General features: G+C 38.5%; 1 protein-coding gene across 1 annotated transcript in view; it reads right to left on the minus strand.

The window, feature by feature from the left end:
• The window catches only part of LOC101968716 (broad substrate specificity ATP-binding cassette transporter ABCG2), a 126,070-nt gene that overhangs the window by 52,279 nt on the left and 57,670 nt on the right, over positions 1–16,121 (minus strand). The window contains exons 9-12 of the mRNA XM_078020728.1: positions 7,815–7,873; positions 7,122–7,236; positions 6,262–6,414; positions 3,665–3,801 (exon numbers count right to left, since the gene is read on the minus strand). Of these exons, the coding sequence (XP_077876854.1) occupies positions 3,665–3,801; positions 6,262–6,414; positions 7,122–7,236; positions 7,815–7,873 (464 nt within the window). The remainder of the gene's footprint in view (positions 1–3,664; positions 3,802–6,261; positions 6,415–7,121; positions 7,237–7,814; positions 7,874–16,121) is intronic.

Raw genomic sequence — 16,121 nt, forward strand, 5'->3', positions numbered from 1 at the left:
AAAGGCCATAATCACTATTCAAAACAGTTATTTAAAATATTTTAAGAGAAGAATCACTTTAATTTAAAAATTTTATAAGCACCTTATGCATCTAGGAATGTATCCAAGGATGTTCTGACTCAAAGAGAAACACGAGATAGGAATCTCTGATTTCAATATGATGTGGATTAGAAATAACTAATGGCTCCTTGTAAACAAAAAAGAGAGTTACAACCCTATCTGAAAAAGATAAAAGTAGAATATTGAAAGTCCCAATGGGAGTGAAATAAGAAGAGAAACTCACAGTGAAACAACAAGGTGAACAAAGTGTGAAGTGGACAGGTCTATTCTTCAGACTACAAGAAGCAGTTCAGCGAGACACAACAAGCAGTGTTTATGTGAGTGCTTTTGTTGGTGTTGGTGCTGTACTGGTTGAAGAAGATAACTAAAGTGGGCAGCAAAAGCCCATAAAGAACCCTTCACTTAGAAACTGGAACTTTAGTTTAAAGGACATAAAGAGTTGGGAAAGGACTGGAGGATGGAAATGGGATTGCCTCAGATCCATACCACTCAAAGTGTGCTCTGAGGACTGGCTGCATCACTGTCGGTGTTTACTCTTCAAAACTCCTGAATTTTGAACCCTTCCAGAGACCAGGATCAGTATTTCAACCAGACCCCAGGTGATGAACGTGCACAGCAGTGTTTGGGAGATCAGAGATCATGCAGAGATCAGAGCTCTCTGCATGAGGAAGGATGCCTGTGTGCTAAGCAGAGCAAACCACAAAGAAAATGTCTATGAATCTAAATATCCTACATGGGTTCTGTAATGGGGCCTGAACTCTGGACCCATAACTGGGCATCTTCACTTTTATGTGCAAATGACATTTTAACCTTCAGGTGTTTAAACCCATAGATATCTTTCCTTTTGCTGTTTCCTCTCTTCTAGCATAAAGACTTGGTTATAAGGTTATGGGCATCAGAGAAAGCAAGGTCGTGACAAAGAAGGGAAGCCATGAAGGTGGAGTGTGTGGCAGCTGACAAAAAAAAAAAAAAAAAAAATGGGCCAGAGAGATTCCAGGGGTGATGGACAAAAGGGAGTGACCAGAACTACCTGGCGGATGGTTCCAGTAAACAATTGAAATATTCACTGAGCAAATAAGTAAATACTTTGAGGAACCAAATCTCTCCTTGTTCGAAATCACTTATAAACATAAAAATGGCAAAGACTAAAAATAAGACAGAGGTGTTAGATTGAAATCAGAAATAGTATTATGAATTCATGGGCTTTTCAATATACACACACTAACAGAAACAACTAGAGTTATAGATCTATGTTCATGCATGTATTTTTATAGAAAAAAAATAGATAGGGACTGGGGATGTAGTTCGTTAATACAGTGGGTAATTAAAATACACAGGGCTTTGAGTGGTATCTCTAGCACTAGAAACACAAATAAGTAAACAAACAAACAAACAAACAATATATATATATATATCTCACATACAAAGGCCCACATGACATGTTGGTAATCAATATATTTCTAAGTAAAATGTGAAACTATATTTATATATGTATGTGTGTACATATACAACAAACACATTATACATGTACTTCCCAGTTTACTAAGGACCTAGAAGCAATGCCACTCTAGGATCAGTAAGCACACTGAGCAACCAGATATTGATCTCTAAATATTAACTACACCAGAATGAACCAGGGCGCCGGGAAGAAACTGTTTACTCAGGAAATGTACAAGAGAAGCCTAAAGCAGCATAGTGGCCACGAGGGAAATTATTATAAAAGAATCATTCTGAACATATGAAAATACCAAAGCCACATTGAAGAATTTTCCACTTGTCGAATCAAGGCATAAGAGCTAGTTGTATTCCCTCAGAAAATGCTAATCATTTCTCAGGGTAAAAATAATAATTTCAGAGCAGAGATGCCCAGCAGACACCACCACCATCAGATGATGGAGGCTGCTTCCACCTTCAGGGGGCACATTCCCAGGTGTGTTGCACTGAGAGCTCAGCATCCTTTCATGCCTGAGTCAGCTCATGCAACACCCACTGGATGCTCCCAGCAGAGAGTCGTACCATGAACAGTTTCAGATTTCCTGAGTAAACAGTTTCTTCCCAGCGCCCTGGTTCATTCTGGTGTAGTTAATATTTAGAGATCAATATCTGGTTGCTCAGTGTGTTTCTGGAGAGGATCTTGAGGCAGAATGTAAACTGAGACAGTAGGGAGAATTGGTGAAATTTGAGGAGCCCTGGATTAGAATCTGGCAAAGCCATGCTTATTGACTGGGGAGTGCAGACATGATAGTGTGTCCTACCTGATTGGAGTCTGCAGTAAGGAGTATTTAGGGTAAAAGGGCAGGAGTAGAAAAAAAGGAAGCAGCAGAGAGGGAAGGAGAGGCTGCAGATACAGTGAACTGTGACAGCGGGGAATCCAGGTGAGAGGAGGAGGATTTCAGTTGTATTGTTCTTGGAGACTTTCTATCAGTTGGAAATATGTTTCTTTATTTTTAAAGATGAGATACCTAAGTTTCAACTATTGAAAATTTTCCTATAAATGTTCCTTTACACTTTTTTTTTTCTTGAAGGAAATGTCATTTCTTTAATTTTATTCTTCTACACCTTCATGCTCCAAAGCTCAGCAGTTTGTCTCAATCCTCCCATATCAACTCAATCCTGAGCTGATGCTGTAGGTTCCCTTGAAAACAGACCCAGAAAGCATCCACTTCTCACCATGACCCCATCATCCTCCAGCAGATCCTTCATGGGGCCCTCTCTCACTCTCACTCTACTGCACAGTCTTCTCCACAGCCTTTGCTCTGCTCTAAAACTCTCAAAACTTCTTGTGTGCCCCAGGGACAGGAAAAGCCATACTTCTTACATGGTCTATGCAATCTGCCACCTGCCCAACTCCACCTCACATCCTAATCTACCTGTGAGGGCTTAACTGCATACTCCCCAAACTCAGGTGTTGAAACCCTATCCCCCAGTGCTTCTGAACGTGGCCACATTGGACACAGCACCTTCAAAGAGGTTATTAAGGTTAAATGTGGTCTGTGAAAGTTGTCATCTGCCTTTCCAATTAGGAGCAAATTAGGACGAAGACACACAAGGGAGCTGACAGCCATCTACAAGCCAAGGAGAGAGGCCAGGGAAGAAACAATCCTGAGGATGCATCCACCTCAAATTTCTGCCTCTAGAGCCATAAGTAAATTAATTTTTGTTGTTAAGCCCCCAGCCAACCTCTGCTACTCTTAGTTCCTGAGTGTGTGCCTCTGGCTTCTCTCATGTTCCATACACATCAGACATGCTCTGCCTCAGGGCCACTGCCTGCTTCTTTCAACCAGAAGTCTTTCTGAATTTACAGCACATCTGACTCTCTCCCAGCTCATATGTCACATGCTTGTGGTCTTCCCTGACCCTCCTGTTATTTTAAAAAGTTTCCCATTCTCACCATGGCCTTCTTTCCCTATGCTAATGTTTCATATTTCTTGAACCATTTCTTGTTTATTCATTGTATCTCACTAACCAAGAAGGAACTTTTTTTTTTTTTTAGCTTCTGAACTCCTGCACCAAGAATACCACGTACATAGAAGTGATCAGAGAATAAATAAATGGAAAAACAAAAACAAAAACGAAAACAAAGCAATGTTGTCATAGCATTTACCTTTTCAGGAGTTTAATGACCTTATATGCTGTGTTCCAATCTAAACCAATTGTGGGCTCATCCAGGAACAAGATAGAAGGATCAAGGGCCAGCTCCATTCCTATACTAGTCACTTTTCTTAATTCTTTAGATTCCACCTAAAATACAGATTATTATCATCATCCACACAAATGAACATGATCATTGTCATTTGGTGAATTAACCTGTACCATTCCTCATAGAAACATGTTATCTTATTATGCTGATTATTATGTATATCAAGTAAATGACACCTGAGAGAAGGAGGAGATTTCTCAGTTTACCATATGCATAAGCTGAGGCCCAGTGCAGAGTTGTCAAGTGACTGCACCTGATATGAAGCTCAGGCTTTTAATAGTCTTGTATGTTCCTTACTGAGTCAAGTATTTAGTTTTAAGATAATAAGGTACAACACTAAAGAATATGACTCTGACATAAGGAAATACCTATAAAGACAGGAGAGGAAAAGGAAACTACTCATATTGATCTAACTACCTCCCATTGACACACCACCTCCATAAAATGATCCCAAGTAGATTGGTAAGAAGAGAGTCAACTTGGAGCCAGGAGTGTATGCTTTATATTATGCCATTTTAGCATATTTTCAATTTCATAATTTTTTTCCCAAAATGATGCTTTCTACACTTAACTTACCTTAGAATTCCTGATTCATCTTTTCAGAAAAATCCAGAAAAGTGGATATTCCACTGGGCAACTGGCCCAATCTTTATAACAGTAAATGACGGGGAAGAGGGGACTTAGGAAGTAGGAAACAGATCCGGGATTTGGAGTCTCCAAACAGATCATAATCAAATGCTACTCACGGCCCTGGATTAGGTACTATTAACAAATGAAGTATAGAAGATAATTGGGTACATATATCAAAGTGTCATAAATATTTATAAACATCCACAATGAAATCTATTTTAATAGATTATATAATTATTGTATAATTATTATAAACTAATAAAAATTCTTGAATATAAATATGAACTTGATGCTTAACAATTTTAAAGTGCTACACAAATACATGATATTACCACTATTATCACTCTAGTTAATTTTACATAGCTCCCTAAATAGATTTAAAAAAAAAAAAACCTTCAAAAATATACTAAAAATGTAATTGCTGGGCATGTAGGAAACCTTTGCCTACAGGAGACTTTTCTTGAAGTTTTCTTCTACTTTAAGTAGCAAATTATGACCAATGACATGAAGTCTTATGATATTCAGCTTTTGAGAAGTTAGTACTGAACAGAGATTAATTTGCAAACAAAAAAGTCAACAAGATATTGAATATCAAATGTCTTTCCTATTTTTTCATCTTCCCTTTACATCCATGTTTATTTACAACCTTTAAAACAAAAAATAATTTTTAAGGTTAAGAAAAGCATAAGAATTGTGAAATTAAAAAATCATTTTTATTAAATCTTCATTAATCATTAATCTAAAGCAATTGTCTATTGTATCTTTAATAATACAAATGATTATGAAAAAGAGATGGACTTCAAACAGTTGATGATACAGAAACATTTTTCAGTTTGTTCATTGATAATGGTTTTGGTAAGGTAAGGAAATGTGCCTATTTCTTTTTGCAGTTATGTAACAAAAGGTAAACAAATGAAAAATCCAAAGGAATGGTATTATTAATTATATAGTGACAGTAATTATTAGGTAATCAATCATATCATTTGAATAATCAGGCTATAGTTATAAATTTATGTCATGCTTAAATACCATAAAAAGCTAAAAACATTATTTGAATCAATTTATTTATAAGATTCTAAGAAGCCAACAGCTGCCTTTATATGAGTATCAGTCCCCTAAAAGAATCACTGGGGACTAATTTAGAACAACCATATTCCATACTTTTCTAATTATGTCAAAAGTAATCAGAGTGTTATCTATAACTAAAAGAACACATGAAAAAAGAATCCTTAGATTCTTGTCACTTATCAAATCCAGAAGTGTATTTCAAAAAACCATGCAAAAATGTCCCCCAGAAGATGAAAGGGAGAAGAGCAGCTAAAAGAGGAAAGAGAAGAAAAGTTAGTGCAAACATATCAAATGATCTGTTTCTTTTTTTTTAGAGAGAGAGAGAGAGAGAGAGAGAGAGAGAGAGAGAGAGAATTTTTTAATATTTCTTTTTTGTAGTTATTGGTGGACACAACATCTTTGTTTGTATGTGGTGCTGTTTCTTAACAAAGAGGGTGGGAGAACCATGGAAAAGGCCATTTAGGTCTCTCTCCACATAGCCCACTCTCCATCCCCAGGATTACACCATGGTTGAGATTGTTTCTTCACTTAATTTACTGCTTCAAAATAGGAATCTGGTCACTTTTCTCATCACTACAAAAAATAGCCAGTTTTGACCACACACACCTTAGGAAACTACTTGGGGCTGAGGATGTAGCTCAAGTGCTTCCCTTACATGCCCAAGGCCGTGGGTTCAATCCCCAGCACCACACACACACACACACACACACACACACAAAGATCTAAACTTTAGGAAACTTCTGATTAAGGTCACATTGCCCACACAGGGAAGTCCTCTTTACTTGTTTTGATTTTGATATTACCTTGGAATATGCCACTTCACTCAGATTTAACTCTGTAAGGACCTTGTAGATCCTTATTTTTTTACGCAGGATAGTCATAGTTCTTGGAAGCTGAAGAGAAGCTGAGAACCACAAGTTTTCTACCACTGTCAAGGTGGCCAACATGACGTCATCCTGAAGGCAAATGCCATTTCAATAAAAAACACTGATTTTTTTTTTGTCAGACCATTACTCCAGTGAATGTAAGTTAATGCACAAAAATAACTAATCCAAGAAAAATTTCTAGGTAATGGTGAACTTTCATATCTAAAAATTTCAGTGACTCTACCCAGAGCTTCAGAGCTCAGGGAATAATTTTCCTTCCCTATCTGCACACCCAGATGGAATACAGGTGATTGTGATGACTTCTAAAAACTTCCAGAATGCTTTGTATGAGGATTTCATGGGGGCTTCTTTTAGGATAAAAAGAAAGGTGAAGGAAGGGCAAAAAGGACAATAGTAGACCCTTTTGGAAATCCAGGTTTTTTCTGCCTCTACTTTTTTTTTTTTTTAAAGAGAGAGTGAGAGAGGAGAGAGAGAGAGAGAATTTTTAATATTTATTTTTTAGTTCTCGGCGGACACAACATCTTTGTTGGTATGTGGTGCTGAGGATCGAACCCGGGCCACACGCATGCCAGGCGAGCACGCTACCGCTGAGCCACATCCCCAGCCCTCTGCCTCTACTTTTAACTCCTCCCTTGGTCTTAAAGGAGATTATGTAAAGGTGGTGTAAAGAAAGTTGGTTCTGAGCATGTTCAATTGGAAGCATGCTAAACTATAAGCCAAAGCTCTTCCTAAACAGAAACAGGGGAAATGTAAAAGGAAAACCCACTAATACTTACCTGTAACACATATCCTGAATTACATTGGAAATTGGCCTCCTCAGGTACTCCATGTATCCAGATATTTCCAGATAAACCCATTGGATCTTTCCTTGCAACTAAGATATCTAGCAACCTATAATAGGACATATTTGTTGTGAGTTCCTTCCTACAAAGGCCACATCTCTCACCTATTCTGAACTCAAATTCTGTTCATGTTAGAAAATGAACTAGTCAAAAAGTTCTGTGCTTTAATGTGTGTGTGTACATGCACACACACAAATTCTTTATTTCCTTTTCATCATGTGCTATAAGAAAGCCCCAAAACAGTAAAACAAGACATTACTGGCTTATCTAGTATAACCCTTTCAAATGACCTTCACCTGGATAGACCCAATCCAGGCAGTAGGCACATTTATCTCTGATGTATGCCTTCACTGAGACCTTCAGCTCCTTTTCTACCCTTTTAATAGTATTTCCTTATCTTTCTTCCTCATTAGCTCATAACATGGCCAACTGCTATTTGCTAATGATCTTATTATGCTCTGTAACACCAAATTTAATAAGACTATCTGATCCTAAGATTAAAGCTAGTCCAAATACAAGTTATCCTCAAGACCTAGTATCAGACAGGACATGAACAGAAAATGTGATTTGTAAAAGCACACTGAAACAGGACCAAAAAGACTTATTTGTGCTTTCTGTTATACTCACAATGATTTGCCTCCACCTTGGGGTCCCATGATGGCATTAAGGCCAGGTTTCACGATCCCCTGTAAACACAAAAACATACTGATGTATTGTTTCACTTTTTAAAGAGTTCTATTGTTATGGGGACAAAGAAGGCAAGGCACCGAACTTAGCAGAAAAGTTGTATTTGGCTGCAGCCAGGTTCAGAGGGCATAGCTTTTGCTGTAATCAATTAATCCCCTGAACCCTGAGTTCAGGGAGTTTCAGAGTTTTATACCTAGTGTGCTTTTATGTGCTCAGAAGTTCACATAAAAGCAGCTTTTTCTTTCACTGTTCTGGGCAAATTAACTCTTCAAGGACAACACCTGAGAAGGGGAGAGCTTCTCCCCTTTCTTTCCTCCCCCTGCCAGCTGTTACCCATGGAGCCCATTTGTAACTTATCTTAAAAATGTAGACATCTCCATGAAGCCCAGCTCAAGGTCAGAGGCCTTGTTTGAACATTTCTTCAAAATATTATACTGGATATATTTGTGAAAAACAAGTAAGGGAGTGTCCAGCACTTGGAGTGCTGGTATCTTCTCAGCCAGTGGCCAAGTAAACAGGGCAACACAAAAATAGGAAGTTAATCTACATTAGACTCTTTCTCAGAGACTCTTTTGCTGATAGTCCTAAAATCAGCCATGGTTAAGAGTGTTTTTCTGTGGAGAAAGGGGGTGCTACTTCACTATGGTTTAAGGTCTGCATTGAATATATTCATTGAAGGCTGATAAAATTGCAGACAGATAACAAGCATTACAGCTCAAAGAAAAACATCATTAATTAAAAGTCTAGCATACATAGGATATCAATCACTGGTCAGAAACTATAAGAAAAATACCTTAGAGCTCTGAAAATTCTTTTCACTTATTCTTGAAACTACTAATCCCTTTTGGGAAATGACACATTCCATGTCCACAGTCCATAAAATAATTAGCTAATTCTCTTGGATAATCTCCATGACTCTTACTCTTCTTAAAATAGTTTCTGAATAATGTTTGATGATCAGCCTCTTCAAATCCTGCTTCTCAGTCAAGTTACACACAATTAATGAACCAATGATTTGCAGACTATCAGCAGTAGTGTCCTTACTTTTAAAATGTATTCAGAACAAAAATCAACACATTGAAAGTAGCATCTGTGATAATAAAAGCAAATGTGACTCCATTTTGTTTTGTGACTCCATCTGTAAAACAACAATGCTGAATACAAGAGTCATGACTGGGAAAAGATGTTCTTTTCCTTTTGCTGTAGAAACCTTTAAGAACAGGGAACTACCTAATGGGACATTGTTTCTGTAACTAGGGTGATTAGGCTAACTGTGATTGGTTAGGCTTCCTGCTGCTTGACTGCACTCTCAGGCTTCTGTAACCTGGCTTGCTTGCATTGGCTAGACCCCACCCCCCCACACCAACATTCCTTTTGCAGTGTTCAGGCTTATCAGGAGCGCCCTTGCAATCAGGGGCTGATCAGGGGAACAGCTTTATGTTCTGGTCAGCCGCCACCAGTGTGCTTCAATAAAGGCTTGATTCAATTATATGTGAGTGGTCTGGAAGTCAATTTATGAAACCCTGGGATGAAGTTTTAACTATAACAATCAAAGCCTGGAACAAAGCACTCCAGAGTATAAGAAGCTATCATCTGTTCTTTACATTTGAGAAAAATATTTTACCAATTAACAAAGCAAAGCACACACCATGATAGATGATTTACTGCTTTGTTCAGTTTCTGATAAATGGACTGGAAATTGCTCTGCATCCTTCTAGCATGGATGTCCTTTAGGGATGCACAGAAACAGAACAGATACAAGTATGTTTCAATTAAATTAAGTGTGTGCATGAGGGTAGGGAACACTCAGAGTAGAAGGAGGTGTAGCAGTATAGACTGTGTTAAGACCCAGATAACGTCAGAGTAGCAGTATAGACTGTGTTAGGACCCAAGATAAAGTCAAATGAGCTGAATTTAGTTCTAAATAAAAGAAGTAAAATTACCAAGAGGAACCAAATGGAGGGAGAGACCTAAAGACAGGAACACTGCAGGTGCACAGAAATGAAGAAACAGTGGTCTGACTTCACCCATTCATAGCTCTGGTGTCTATGCCAGTCTCTCTACAGAATTGCTGTGTACATCAAGATGTGTTGTTTTATAGTGGAATCAGTCTTTATTCTAAGCACAAGCTCAAAGCCAACAGCTGTGCTTCCTCATATACTGATTCCCAGGGATGTGTTCCAGCACATCTGCCCCACAGCACTCATATCCATTAGGATTTTGGCATTCATGGCCTGGGACACCTGATCTGTCTCACAATGATACTAGGGTTGCTGGGGACTGGGGTGAAATGTGATTTTCACTTTGCTCATTGACTGAGGAGGATCTCATTCAATCACTGGACTACCATAATGAGAGTGTGGTAAATGAGGAACAGGCTGTAACACAGAAAAATCTTACTCTTGTGGTAACCTTCCTCTGCCAGTGTAAAGACATGCTAGTGACTGGGTATGTCTGGGGGTATAGGTCAGTGTTAGAATATAGGTCAGTGTTAGAGTGGGTAATTAGCGTGCATGAAGTCTCAGGTTCAATCATTAGCAACCCTCCAAATTCAAAATGCTTGGGTAAACACTCAAAGTGAATTTTTCTACAGTTACATTTTTATTATTATTTTTTTATTAACCCAGCAACTGCTTCTAAAATGAACAGAAACAAAACTTATTATTTTCTATTGCCTAGAAAACTCCCCAGGTTTTTAAGAAATGAACTTAAGGAAGGAACAAGACATCCTGAATGACTCAGCCAGAAACTGAATATGAATGTGTTAAGACAAAACATTTCACAGGTACTGCTGTTTGGCTTTCTCTAACACTTAAACCCCAGTGTTATAGCAAACAGTGGTAGGGGTAGAATCCTAAATGCCACAATTCCAATGTGGAACAGTGGCTAATTCCACATCCATTCAGGCAACACAATCATGACCTACCTATTTTGTATGGACAAGATACTTGTCTAGGACATTGGCTAGTGGTGAGAATAAATCAAGCAGACCGGACAAAGTCCCAGACCCCTGAAGTACACATTTTAGTCCAGAGATAAGCACCCTACAGCTTGTCACTTATTTTCTATTTTCACAAACACTGGGATTGGACAGAGCCATGCTCATTGGTTTAAGTAGAGTCTAGAGTTGCTTTCATGCTACAATGACAGTTAAGTCCATCAACTATGGTCCACCATTCTTGGTTTCCCCATCCTCTCTCCACCTTTTTCTAGCCCCTCACAAGCCATACCCACCTTATTTTCTCCTTTACAGCATGTGCCTGAAGAACTCTTGCCTCATACTGTAAACCCGTGCCAACCAGACTGTGTCTTACTGTTACCACTTCTCCCTCCTGCTCTCCACCATTACACACAGCACACTGAATCCCAAATACTAAGTACACAACATAAAAGGCACCTAAATAACACCTGTTGGATCTATTACATTTTACTGGATAAAGGTCCACTCTTTGGTATTGTTTTGTTTATAGTCAGAAGAGGTAAATGTCATTCCTGGGGCATAGTCAACCTACACACACACGCGCACGCACACACAAACACACACACACACACAATTTTCATTTTCTCAGTCTCCATGCATCTGGCTCTCCAAAGAAAGGTGAGGGGCTTCTGCTCTGTGTCTGAATATTTCTATCAATCATAGCAAACAATGCAGGGAAACTGCTCTAGTTTTCTGAATCTCACTAGACTACAAGGTTTCCAAGAACAGAGGACACATCTCTGTCACTAGCATCTTGTATAGCACCAGGCATCTACTAGGCAAAGTCTAAAATGCATAAAAGAGGCAGAACACCCTCACTCCTTGAGAAACCAGGATACAGGCTATGCTCCCTTCTCCCCGCCAGGAGAGGTCTGAGTTACTATTTTTTAAATAAAACATGCTTTTGTTTCCTTGGTGTGCTTTTCTAATGTTATACTTCAACATTTGAGGAAGTGGAACCCATCATTGATAACTCGTGGTATCACTACCTAAAATGTGTCTGTCTCAGAAAGCACATTGGGGTAGTGAAATAAAAACATGTTCTATTTCATCGTTTGGAAAAATTATGGTTACAATTATATCCTGACAATCAAAAAGCAATAAATTATACCACCAGGCCTTTTTTCCAACAAAATACAAGGCTTATCTATGAAAAACCAAATGGCATATTAATTGTTCAGTTTCTCAAAGAAAGATTGATGCCCAGGGTATGACCACTTTTAGGAATCTTTTTTCATTTCAGTTCCTTTCAAAGCTAAACACATACTTAACAAGTGATCCAATCATTTCAGTCCTAGTTTAGCCCCAAAGAAATGAAAGCATTTATCAATATATCTGTATAATCTAAATCTTAAAAATAAATATTCATAGCAATTTATTGGTAATAGCCAAAACCTGGAAGTTCACTATAGGTCAATAAAGTGGTCTTTTAAAAAGTTCATGCACATACTTGACAGCTGATAGTTTCTGTTTCTCAGTTGTTTTCTGATTAAACAGAAAGCCTCTCTTCTCTTTTACATAATAACAGATGCTGTGAAAACTTAACACAGGCCCTTTCTGGTCACTGGTGGTCATCCCAGGTTGGTCATCAGAGTTTCTTTGGGACATGTGAATTAAAACCAGGTCATTGTTGGAAGATATCTGGAGAGTTCTGTATTTCTATAGAAAAAAAAGCAATAGTAAGTTGATAGTCCAGGTAAATGAGATTTTAAACATCAGATAACAACACAAGAACACTGTATGTGTTCTTAGTCACTGGTGTGGTCGATGGTCACTCCGCTACCTCAGTCACAGAGGGTAGAGACATGGAGTCAACACATTGACAATGGGAGCTGGTGAGAGCTGGCAGGTGACAACTTCAGTCGACCTCCAGGCAAGCTCATTTATTTTTAGAATGTATACAGCTGTTATAGGATTCAGGTAGGTTGTGCCTGCCAACCACACATAAGCAACTTAACATCTATAAGCCAATCACCTTATGCCTAATGTAACCACACTATGAGGAAGCACTAAATATTGCTGTCATGATGAAATATAGTCTGGAAGGGTCTTTGTTCCTAAGGGAGGGGGACTTTATGAATTGGGGGTTTTTATGCCCTGAAGCATCTGACCCTCAGTTTCCTGACCTGGTAGTCTGATAGCTTGGCAATGCTGACCACAAGTGCTGAGGATGTGGTTTCACAGACGGAACCGAAAGTTATTCCAACAGAACACATTTAATCCAAGCTTGTTTTCAACTGGTCTTTACAATGAACAGACTACATTAATTTGATAAGAACAAACTTAGAATCTGTAAGGGGAGGCAGATAAAAATTGGAATACCAGCATTCCAGTTAAAGGTCAAATTCCCAAATTATGAAATCTTAATGAGTAAAGAATATGTAAATTATTCAAAACACATGAAAGAGAAAAAAGTCACCTGAGAGTTAGTCTTGTGTGGCTTAAAAATCATACTTTGATACAACTTTAGTTCAGGGACAGCCTACATGATTATTATGCAGCTCCTGTATTTTTTTAATGTTGGAATTTATAATATTGTTACTATCAAAAGGAGCTTAGCCTCTCAGGCAGGGGCAGGAGAGATCTCTTTGAATAAATAGTTCAAAATTATACAATTCTTATTGTTGTGCACCTTCAATCAGCTAAGAAGGTAAACACCAACATTTATTGTTTTGTACTGACATTATTATATTTCTTTAATGGACAAACATATGAAAATGATGAATTATATTGAAGCAATAGTCAAGCAGGATAAGGCTATAAAACAAAATTGAATATTAATGAGTGATGTTATTAAAAACAGGCTATTAAAAAATGAGTGATGTTATTAAAAGACATCTGGAGAGTTCTGTATTTCTGTAGGAAAAAAAAAGCAATAGTAAGTTGATAGTCCAGGTAAATGAGATTTTAAACATCAGATAATAACATATGAACACTGTATGTGTTACTTAGTATAGACAGGTAATCAGTCAGATAGACAAAAGGAGACCGATTAGGGTTCTGGAAGTTGGAGACCACCCCTGGGATATTGAAATATTAATGCTTCCAGAGCCCTTAGATTACCTGGATTACCTGCCTATACTGCCCCTCCCAGAAGATTGTTAAAGACGCACTTCTTGAGCAGACTCCTTGGACTGCCACTCCCTACCTACTCCATCACTCCACCTTGGCCCTTCCTCCTGCCCACCAGATTCTCACCTTTTGACCTTCCCAGGGGCATCTACTGGGCCTAGTCACTGGGAGGAGAGAGATAAAGGAGAAGAGGGCAGGAGAACAAAGAAAACCTAAAAAAAAAAAAAAAAAAAGTGGCAGGACACTCTCACCTCTTGGGATACCAAGACACGAGCTATTGTGCTTGCACGCACACACACACACACACACACACACACACACACACACACACCCGCCCCCCCAGCCCCCATCTCTCTCCCTGGAGTTTGTGTTACAATTTTTTAAATAAAACCTGCTTTTTACACTTGCCTTGACCACTTCTCTAATGTTCAAACTTTAACATTTGAGGGAGCAGAACTCATCAATAATATCCAGCAGTATCAAAGTTACAAAAGATCCCTTAAAAGGACTTAGAGTCAGACCTGGAGCTGAACTGAGCTTGTTAAGTAGGTTTGAAATTCTAAATGCAATAATTCTAGTTTTTACAAAGTCATTTATGAAGTACTTTCTCTCTGCCTATGGTGGACTGGCTGCTCCAAACTAATAATCCTCCTGAGAACAGCCACAGAAGCAGACAGAACATGAGGAGTGTGTGAAGAGTTCCCTGATGAGAGCAGCAAAGCCACAAAAACTGGAGGAACCAAAATCCCAGTAAGAGGGAACAGCACTGGGTAATTCCAGCACCCTTTGCCTTCTCCTCTCTAGGGTTTGCCAGTGCAAACTTCACTCTGGAGCCAGGTACTAAGAAACTGCTAGAAGGATCATCCAGAAGCCCCTAATATATCTGAGAAAATATCTCAGCAGTCTTTCAGCCTTGAAAGATTGTGGCTAGCAAAGGTAAGGATTCTGGAAACCCAAGCTTTTAAGACCCCAGAAACATTGTGGCCTGGAAATATGGGAAAACCCCAAAGAGACAATACTCTGCTTGACCAAGGTAATATGCTCAGACTTTGCTAGAAGAAAGTTAAATCCACTTTCAAAAAAAGATATCAATAGCCACCCATGGTGACACATGCCTGCAATCCCAGTGACTCGGAGGCTGAGGCAGGAGTATTGAAGCAAGAATTAAAGACAGGAAGTTAGTGTAGATGGATGATCAGGTCTAATTGGGAAGATAGAAGCTGGTGTGGGTCAGAGAAGTTGGAGTCTGCCTCTGGGGATTGATATGCTAATCCATCTTCAGCCCTTCCTCCACCTTTACCAAGAAAACCTGGCCCAGGAAGTATTCCTCCAGGTAGGAGCTGTGAATTAATGCCTCCTGGCCAGCTACCTGCCTGGATCACTCCACCACTTGGCCATTTGATTCCCAACTTTTGGGCTTACCCCAGCCTAGTCACCTACACAGGATGGGAAGAGAAAAGAGGAGAAAGAGGGCAGGAGAACAAAGAAAATATAAAATATATAAAAAGGGCATGACACTCCCACTTCTTGGGATACCAGGACACCAGCTATGACCCCTTCTTCCTGGAGGAGAAGTCTGTGTTAGTATTATTTAAATAAAACTTGCATTCTATGCTTGCCTCAGTGTTTCTCTGGGGTTTAATCTTCACATCTGAGAAGCAGAACTCCTGTCACTGATAACCAGCAGTATCAGAATCACAAGTTTAAATTTAGCCTCAGCTACATAAAAAACCGGGATGTGAATATGGCTCACTTGTTAGAGACCTCAGATTCAATCCCTGTTAACAAAACAAAATAAGATATCATCATCCAAATTTTTTCCACTTATTTATTTATTATTATTTTCTTAAATACAGGACAATAGTGGAATGCATTATAATTCTTATTATACATATAGAGCACAATTTTTCAAGTACATGTATGAAGACTTGAATTGGGTGTCAACATACCTTATATACAAACAGAGATAAGAAAAATTGTGGTATATATGTGTATTAAAAATTGTAATGCAAAAAAAGTACATGTATAATGGCATAAATTGGCATGAACATACTTCATCATCCAAATTTTTAATCTAAAATTTAAAATGACAAGGCATGCCAGAATATAGTAGCTAAAGTTCTAAAATTCAGAACATAAAATAAGACTCAGAGGTAATGCAGACTAGGGTTATAAAAGAGACATTAGAACCACTG

The sequence above is a fragment of the Ictidomys tridecemlineatus genome, chromosome 9, assembly GCF_052094955.1.
Source record: "Ictidomys tridecemlineatus isolate mIctTri1 chromosome 9, mIctTri1.hap1, whole genome shotgun sequence".
Lineage (NCBI taxonomy): Eukaryota > Metazoa > Chordata > Mammalia > Rodentia > Sciuridae > Ictidomys > Ictidomys tridecemlineatus.